Genomic DNA, 9,542 nt, shown 5'->3' on the forward strand with positions numbered 1-9,542 from the left:
TTGTAGCCACTTATCACCTTTATAATTGATGCAATTTTTGTATGGTAAGGGTATAACTGAAGGCGTGATGAGGGTATGACTGGAGTTGTGGTGGGGTGTGGCTGGAAGTGTGGTGGGGTGTGACTAGAGGTGTGGTAACTGGAGGTGTGGTGGGGGAGTGATAGACGTGGTGGAGTTGTGGTGGGCAAGTGATAGATGTGGTGGGGGTGTGGTGAATGGAGGTGTGGTGGGAGTGTGACTGGAGGTGTGGTGGGGGAGTGATAGATGTGGTGGGGGTGTGGTGACTGGAGGTTTGGTGGGGGAGTGATAGACGTGGTGGAGGTGTGGTGAATGGAGGTGTGGTGGGGGAGTGATAGACGTGGTGGAGGTGTGTTGACTGGAGGTGTGGTGGGGGAATGATAGACGTGGTGGAGGTGTGGTAGGAGTGTGACTGGAGGTGTGGTGGGGGGTGATAGACGTGGTGGGGGTGTGGTGAATGGAGGTGTGGTGGGGGAGTAATAGATGTGGTGGAGGTGTGGTGAATGGAGGTGTGGTGGGGGAGTGATAGACGTGGTGGGGTTGTGGTGAATGGAGGTGTGGTGGGGGAGTGATAGACGTGGTGGAGGTGTGATGACTGGAGGTGTGGTGGGGGAGTGATAGACGTGGTGAGGTGACTGGAGGTGTGCTGGGGGAGTGATAGACGTGGTGGAGGTGTGGTGACTGGAGGTGTGGTGGGGGAGTGATAGACGTGGTGGAGGTGTGGTGACTGGAGGTGTGGTGGGGTTGTGGTGAATGGAGGTGTGGTGGGGGGAGTGATAGACGTGGTGGGGGTGTGGTGAATGGAGGTGTGGTGGGGGACCAGGGGGAGTGATAGACGTGGTGGAGGTGTGATGACTGGAGGTGTGGTGGGGAAGTGATAGATGTGGTGGAGGTGTGGTGACTGGAGGTATGGTGGGGGAGTGACTGGAGGTGTGGTGGGGGTGTGGTGAATGGAGGTGTGGTGGAAGTGATAGACGTGGTGGGGGTGAGGTGAATGGAGGTGTGGTGGGGGAGTGATAGACGTGGTGGGGTTGTGGTGAATGGAGGTGTGGTGAGGGAGTGATAGATGAGTTGGAGGTGTGGTGGGGGTGTGATGAATGGAGGTGTGGTGACTGGAGGTGTGGTGGGGAAGTGATAGATGTGGTGGGGAAGTGATAGATGTGGTGGAGGTGTGGTGACTGGAGGTATGGTGGGGGAGTGACTGGAGGTGTGGTGGGGGTGTGGTGAATGGAGGTGTGGTGGAAGTGATAGACGTGGTGGGGGTGAGGTGAATGGAGGTGTGGTGGGGGAGTGATAGACGTGGTGGAGGTGTGATGACTGGAGGTGTGGTGGGGGAGTGATAGACGTGGTGAGGTGACTGGAGGTGTGCTGGGGGAGTGATAGACGTGGTGGAGGTGTGGTGACTGGAGGTGTGGTGGGGGACTGATAGACGTGGTGGAGGTGTGGTGACTGGAGGTGTGGTGGGGTTGTGGTGAATGGAGGTGTGGTGGGGGACCAGGGGGAGTGATAGACGTGGTGGAGGTGTGATGACTGGAGGTGTGGTGGGGAAGTGATAGATGTGGTGGAGGTGTGGTGACTGGAGGTATGGTGGGGGAGTGACTGGAGGTGTGGTGGGGGTGTGGTGAATGGAGGTGTGGTGGAAGTGATAGACGTGGTGGGGGTGAGGTGAATGGAGGTGTGGTGGGGGAGTGATAGATGTGGTGGAGGTGTTGTGGGGGAGTGATAGACGTGGTGGGGGTGTGATGAATGGAGGTGTGGTGAGGGAGTGATAGATGAGTTGGAGGTGTGGTGGGGGTGTGATGAATGGAGGTGTGGTGACTGGAGGTGTGGTGGGGGAGTGATAGACGTGGTGGGGTTGTGGTGAATGGAGGTATGGTGGGGGAGTGATAGACGTGGTGGGGATGTGATGAATGGAGGTGTGGTGAGTGAGTGATAGACGTGGTGGAGGTGTAGTGACTGGAGGTGTGGTGGGGGAGTGATAGATGTGGTGGGCATGTGGTGAATGGAGGTGTGGTGGGGGAGTGATAGACGTGGTGGAGGTGTGGTGACTGGAGGTGTGATGAATAGAGGTCTGGTGGGGAGTGACTAGAGGAGTGTGGGAGTGTAACTGGAGGTGTGGTATATGGAGGTGTGGTGGGGGTGTGGTGAATGGAGGTGTGGTGGGAGTGTGACTGGAGGTGTGGTGAGAATATGACTGGGAGTGTGACTGTATCCTCCTTATGTAGGTTTTCGTTTTAAGTTCTTTGTGTTAGCGATGTTGGCGTCTAGGGTGCTCCTCTCTAAAGCACTGAGGACAAGTTTCTGTGTATATGCATGAAATAAGCTTTTCAATAAAACTGAAATCAGTCCATCAGTCAGTTAATCAATCAGTCAGTCAGTGACCCACCCTCGCGTCTCACAGTAGAACTGACATTCTCGTCACCACAGTGCAGTCACTTGACAGAGAACTTGTCACACCGGTGTCACCGCCGTAATTTCCATCCAAGTTCAGCTCTGCGCCACGTCAGCGACTCCTTTACATAAATTACAGATTTCCACCTGAACGATACAAGATTTATGAGCTCAGATCGGGGCGCTGTGATTCTCCTGACAGCGAGCGTCTGCCGAGCCAACATCCTATTTATTCTGTCACTCAAATCAAAACACTTGTGCGTTATCCGCGTCCTCGTCAGTGTCCCCGTCTGTCAGCGCTGATCGAGCAACTCAAACCTCCAATCAAGTTGTCAGCCTGTCTCTTGGCGGCGGAAAACCGTGTAATCAGGCTGGGGGTGGGCGGAACTCGCCCCGCTCTCTGTCGGAACCCTTGACGTTCCTTGATGGAATGGAGCAATCTGGCTGCTAGTGATGCTAGTCGGTGATTATAGTGATTAGGGAGGCCGGGCCGAGTGGAGAATTATCAGTGCTGAAATTATAGATGAACTCCACGAGAATTCCCTCCATACAAATTCCTCTACTCTCTGTCATTACGGCCACTTTCAAACTTTTCAAAAAGAAAAAAAAAGTTGCAAAAACTTTATTAAAATTAAAATTATTTTTTTTTATATCCTGCTGACATCCTTCCAGATCCACTCATTACCCTAACAGCGGAAGGGTTGTTGCGAAGGGATGACACTTCCTCTTGTATCTAATATTGAACAGGGAAATCCCCCCTTCCCCCCAGTTTGCACATTGGGGCAGATTTGTCAAGGCAGCATGGTGGTGTAGTGGTTAGCACTCTCGCCTTGCTGGGCTTGGTGCACAATTTGAATCCCAGATAGGGCACTCTCTGCCTGGAGTTTGTATGTTCTCCCTGTGTCTGGGTGGGTTTCCTCTGGGCACTCCGGTTTCCCCCACATCCCAAAAACATACAGTTAAATTAATTGGCTTCCCCCTAAATTGGCCCTAGACTACAATCAGGGGTGGTTCTTCCATGAAGCAACATGAATCACATGCTTCAGGGTGGGAACAATTACAGGGGGATCCCCTCCACAAATGTCCCCCTCCTCACACTCCCCGTTTCCACCTCCCTAGATGCGCCACTTCACTCATCTGCTCTCAGCGTTGCAGCGATGGGATCTCCATCCACCCATCCAGCGATCCTGTATCCATGGCTACAGCTGTGCCTCATGTGACCTGTTATGTGCTGCCGGGTTACATGAGGCGCCGCTGTAGTCAGAGAGGAAGCAGGACTTTGCGTGTGGCTGGTGACACAAATACCTATGTTGTGTTCCTGTTTTTCTTTCTCTGCCTGACAGAGTTACATATCAGGTATGTAAGTGGCTGACTCAGTCCTGACTCAGATAGGAAGTGACTGCAGTGTGACCCTCACTGATAAGAAATTCCAACTATAAAACACTTTCCTAGCAGAAAATGGCTTCTGAGAGCAGGAAAGAGATAAAAAGGATCAGTAGTTCATACATTTTAGCTCTGGCATACTTCAATGAATGTGTCATTGAGCAAAAACTAAAACAGTTACAAGTAGATTTAAACATAAAGTAAAACTGTGGAATATCTTAAAAGTCATTTTTAGGAGAAAGAGGAAAGATGCAATTGTTTATTTCATCAGTTTATTTTCACCTCGGGTGTCCTTTTAAACAAGAGTTGAAAAATGATCTCCTAGGAGAAAAAGGGAATGGAATAAGGGTCACTAGTATCATTGGAGAAGGTTAAAGTCCTTCCAGCTTTCAGAAATCTTTGTGTTTCTCCATAACAGCTGCACAATGTGACCTTGGCCCTTGACCTCCTGATGGAAGCAGGGATGTTACAGCAGCCAATGGATCCTTCAGGTGAGTGTTGCTATAGAACAGACTTCTCTATGTATTCTTAGTGTCTTGGTCCTTTTTGTAAGGCCCTATTAGTATAACTCTTATATTTCTTCCTTATAACAGCACATTTTGCAGTAGATAAAATCCATATATTTACACAGATCAGTATAAGGCTGCTTTCTCACCAGGACGTTGCGTTTAGGGGACGTTATAGGTCACATAACGTGCCCCTAACGCAACGCCTGGTGGTGGTGGAGCTGGACGCTACCAAGAGTCGCGTTAAAAGCAGCTCTTGGTGCGCCTTTTCTGTCGGATAAGCTGCGGAGACCACGTGAGCGGAGCTCTCCGCATCACGTGGTCCCGCCAGCCAATCAGCGGCCGCTCTAGGAAGTAAATACTGCAAGTGCAGTGAATAATAAGTAGCTATGTGCCTGGCTACGCAGTGGACTCTCCCCGCCTCCTCTCCGCCCATAAACTAAAAAAATCACCCATACTGAGCATGTGCAAACAGTCTAACGTGGCTTAAGCCGCTAGAACGCACAGTATGCTGCACTTCAAACGAACGTGCAGCGTTACTGTGTAACGCAACGTGGGCGCTGTAAACAGCCCATTGATTTTTCATTGCTGTGCGGTGGGGTGCGTTACAGGCTGCTCTAACGTGCGCCTGTAACGTCCCACTGTTAAAGCAGCCTTAGTGTCCTGAAAGAGGGACAAATGAGAGAGAGGGACAGAGGGATATGGCTCCCAAAGAGGGACTGTCCCTCTGCAAAAGGGACAGTTCTGAGGTATGATTACTTCTCCGTTTTTATAGCCTACCCTCTCAAATTTGCATCAACCCTGAATTATTAGCCTATAGTTCGCCTGAATATCCTTGCATCAATACTGCAACTTTAGAGGTTAAAGAGGCACTTAAAGAGGAACTTCAGCCTAAACAAACATACTGTCATTAAGTTACATTAGTTATGTTATTTAAAATAGATAGGTAATATAATCTCTTACCCACCCTGTTTTAAAAGAACAGGCAAATGTTTGATTTCATGATGGCAGCCATCTTTTTGGTTGTAATGAGGTGACAGGGAGTATGATACACCGTTCCAACTGTCTTGTGTCCTGATCACCCCTCCCAGTTGCTAAGCAACGTGAATAACAACATAGCAAATTCCATCATGCTCTGCACAGCATCAGGGAAAAAAGCCCGGGCCTTTTTTCTTTGATGGGTGGAGCTTAGATAAAAATACAGCAAAAAATGATGCTTTGGTAAGAAAAACAAAGTTCTGATGCTGTGAAACTGTTAAAGAAACACCAAGCCTTTTCAGTTCTGCTGAGTAGATTTTTAGTCTGGAGGTTCACTTTAAAGAGGAACTCCAGTGAAAATAATGTATTAAAAAACTTCTTCATTTTTACAATAATTATGTATAAATGATTTAGTCAGTGTTTGCCCATTGTAAAATCTTTCCTCTCCCTGATTTACATTCTGACCTTTATCACATGGAGACGTTTTTACTGCTGGCAGGTGATGTCAGTAGAAGGAAATGCTGCTTGCTTTTTTTGGCAGTTGGAAACCGCTGTAAACAGCTGTTATTCCCCACAATGCAACAAGGCTCCCACAGTGTGATGTCAGAACTCAGTGCTGTGAGGCGCTGACATCATTTGTGGGAGGGGTTTCACCACAAGATTAGCCATACAGCGCCCCCTGATGATCCGTTTGAGAAAAGGAATAGATTTCTCATGTAAAAGGGGGTATCAGCTACTGATTGGGATGAAGTACAATTCTTGGTCACGGTTTCTCTTTAAGTCTAGAAAAAAAAAAATCAGTTTTACTCAGCTGGGCCTTCTACCAGCCCCCTGGAGCTGTCCTGTGCCCTCGCAGTCACTCCTGTCCCCTGCCGAAGCCTTCTATGAGTTCCTTTCCACAAGAGCGCCCTGCGCAGGGCACTATTGCAGACGGGAGCGCGTAGAAGCCGACGCGTGGCCAGGCCTGCGCAGTAAGCCTATCGGCCGAAAATGACACTGGCTGTGGGGGACAGGAGGGTCTGCGAGGGCACAGGACGGCTGCAGGGGGCTGGTAGAAGCCCCAGGTGAGTAAAACTCATTTTTTTTTCTAGACTTAAAGAGAAACCGTGACCAAGAATTGAACTTCATCCCAATCAGTAGCTGATACCCCCTTTCCCATGAGAAATCTAATTAAGTCAAAGCCCCCACACATGCTATTGTCACCAAATTATGGAACCGAATTATAGTGCGATTGAAATGAATTATGAATTTGCCAGAAATGTCACTTTACGATGCAAATTTTTAATGCAAAAATACAATTATGTGAAATCCAAGCTCATCAGTTTTCAGAAGATAAGTTGTGACAGTCCCAGTCTGCAGACACCGTGCAGGGCTGGTTCTCTCATGAAGCAAGGTGAAACATTTGCATCAAGCGCAGAGATTACAGGGGCAGCATGTATGTACTGTGTGTTTACACTAACAGCATGCAGTCAAACTAGGAGGAAAGTGAGGTGAAGAGGTGACAGAGGTCATCATTGGGAAAATTCAGCTTGTTGTGCCGTGTGAGGAGTCTGACAGTGAGTGAGTGAGGAGGGGGGAGGCAGGAGAGCAGCAGTGTTTCATTTAACTTGCACAGCAAAAGGGAGGGGGTGGCACTGCTGTCCTGACTGAAGAGGAATGGAGTAACTATATATAACTGAATAATGAGAAAGCTCATAGGTGTAGAAAAATACAAAAACAGCTTTAATGGGACACTATATCCAAAGGACAGACCAACCAACCAATTAAAATCACTTAAAAGAGGCCTAACAAGAGCATACTGTCATCCCAATCACTCACCACGCACCACACACTCAATAGCCCCCCTCTGGTACCGGTACCATAAGTTGCCTTATCTTCAGAGAGGGGGAGAGAATCGTGCGTGCATTGGGAGAATATGGAGAGACTTCCTCTTCTTCAGCTTTCAAGCTCGGGCAAAACTTTCACATGTAATCTTACCGAAAGTAGTCCTTATGCTCAATGGATGCCATTCCACAACCCTTGAAAAAATGTACACTTGAGTCATTAGTTGTTGTTGTAGACAGTAGAGTGCCTTCAGGCGTTTGCTCGACCTGCTCTGCTAATGAGCGCCATAGCGGGGAACACGCACTGAGGCCAAACTATGCCGGCATAGCGTTGTTGCTGAGCGGAGCGCTCTAGGCCATGGGACTTGAACCCGCCCACCGCTGCGTTGCACCCTCCCACTTGCGAGCTTTGTCAGGATGTGCGCGGCTTGAGGAGGAATGGAGTGGCTGAGGGTGAGTGTGGGCTATTGTGCCGAGCTGCACCACGTCATGTGAAAACATTGAATTAAGCAGAGTAAATTGTCGGGTGCTCACTTCAAATCTTTTGCATAATGACTATTTTATTTGTCTCTCCATGGCCATGCTCGGACTCCTCTCCAGAGATCGTAAACCAGGATTTAAAAATCACCCTTCGAGTCTTATACACCCTCTTCCTGAAGCACAAAAACTCCCCGAAACCATCATGAAAAAATGAGAATTGGGATGAAGCCGTCTCACCAGGACAGAAACCGAGTGGAGAATCAATGTCACAATTTTATTATAAATACATACTGTAGTGTACATCTCTCTATTTATCTGTTACACATCTGTATTTCGTATCATGCAATAAAACATATGGAGGGGGTAGAGTTCATTGCGTTTAAGAGACCTACAGTGGATTTTATAGGTATTGAGAATGATCTGTAGGTTTGTCGCTCAGCGCTGCGTTGCGGCAGAAAGGAGACCGTAGATCGAAAAATACATTTTGTTGTTAAAGGAAATAACAGCTGCTCAGCCAGAGATCTCTCAGAGCTCTGCGTTACCCGGAACATAAATCTATTTTTACTGTAACCGTGCCGTGATAGAACGCGGCGGCCCTCATGTTCTGTACATTTCCACCAGCCAAGTGAACAAATAAATAAAGGTCTTTTATATTAAAGAGGAACTCCAGTGAAAATAATGTAATAAAAAAGTGCTTCATTATTACAATAATTATGTATAAATGATTTAGTCAGTGTTTGCCGATTATAAAATCTTTTAAATTCCTGATTTACATTCTGACATTTATCACATGGTGACATTTTTACTGCTGGCAGGTGATGTCAGTGGAAGGAGAAGTTGCTTGCTTTTTTGGCAGTTGGAAACAACTCTAAACAGATGTTATTTCCCACAATGCAACGAGGCTCCCACAGTGTGATGTCAGAACCATGGTCCTGACATCACACTGTGGGAGGGGTTTCACCACAATATCAGCCATACAGAGCCCCCTGATGATCTCTTTGAGAAAAGGAATAGATTTCTCTTAGGAAAGGGGGCTACCGATTGGGATGACGTTCGATTCTTGGTTACGGTTTCTCTTAAAAGCACATGTAAAGTGAAATTAAAATAAAAAGTCCAATACTTACCTATGGAGGCGGGGAGCTCTAGATCTAATAGAGTATTTCTGTCCCTCTCACGGCCCCCTCCTTCCAGCGCGGTCACCCCTGTTTAAATCTGCCACCACGGGAGGCTTCGGGAACTGGAGTGCTCCTGAAGACAGACGGCTCTGTTCTGCACATGTGCAAGGAAATGTCGCCTGCTCATCCTCTGTTTTACTTATACAGCGGCAGGGTGAGGCAGAGGCGAGAGAGGCTCTAGCCTCAGGGCGCAGTGTAGGAAGGGGCGCACAACTCACTCAGCTATCATTCCCCTATTGGGTTTGAAGGAACCCTGGGGAGCCCTGGGGTATCTCTTAGTCTAATAGCAATCAGTGTGTGACGGCTGGGGTGGGAGGAATGGAGGGGCGCACTTTGGTGTCTCAGCCTTGGGTACTGGAGGACCTTGTCCCGGCTCTGTGTTTCAGTATATTCTGTACTATGGCCTTTGCCCTAGGGCAGGTGCCCTTACACAATACTTGAATGCCCCAAAAAGTACATTTTTTTTATTTTTTTTACAATATTCAATTATGAAATATTTAGTCAGTGTTTGCCCATTGTGAAATTTTTCCTCTGTCTGATTTACATTCAGTAATTTATCACATTAGTCCTGTGCCGCTCAACGGAACGTTTTGTTTTCCCGAGAGTTCCGAAAGAAATGACAAAATATACCTGGTCTACCAGAATCCTCTGGGAGAAGAATTCAGCATAGCTTAACAGCCTAGGCTAAGCGTCACTGGAAGGGTGGGGCTACATACAGCAATATATGCATATAGGAACTGCATCCATGTACAGCAGCCCCTCCCATTCCATGTGCAGCCCCCTCTTCC

General features: G+C 48.1%; 1 protein-coding gene across 3 annotated transcripts in view; it reads left to right on the plus strand.

The window, feature by feature from the left end:
• PARVG (parvin gamma) overlaps nt 1–8,237 on the plus strand; it is a 95,657-nt gene extending 87,420 nt beyond the window's left edge. For all 3 annotated transcript variants that reach the window (XM_068278185.1, XM_068278187.1, XM_068278186.1), the window contains 2 exons: nt 4,211–4,283; nt 7,700–8,237. In XM_068278185.1, coding sequence (XP_068134286.1) covers nt 4,211–4,283; nt 7,700–7,785 — 159 coding nt within the window. In that variant the 3' untranslated portion in view covers nt 7,786–8,237. The remainder of the gene's footprint in view (nt 1–4,210; nt 4,284–7,699) is intronic.
• The last annotated feature ends 1,305 nt before the right edge of the window (nt 8,238–9,542 follow it).

Source organism: Hyperolius riggenbachi, chromosome 3 (assembly GCF_040937935.1).
Source record: "Hyperolius riggenbachi isolate aHypRig1 chromosome 3, aHypRig1.pri, whole genome shotgun sequence".
NCBI lineage: Eukaryota > Metazoa > Chordata > Amphibia > Anura > Hyperoliidae > Hyperolius > Hyperolius riggenbachi.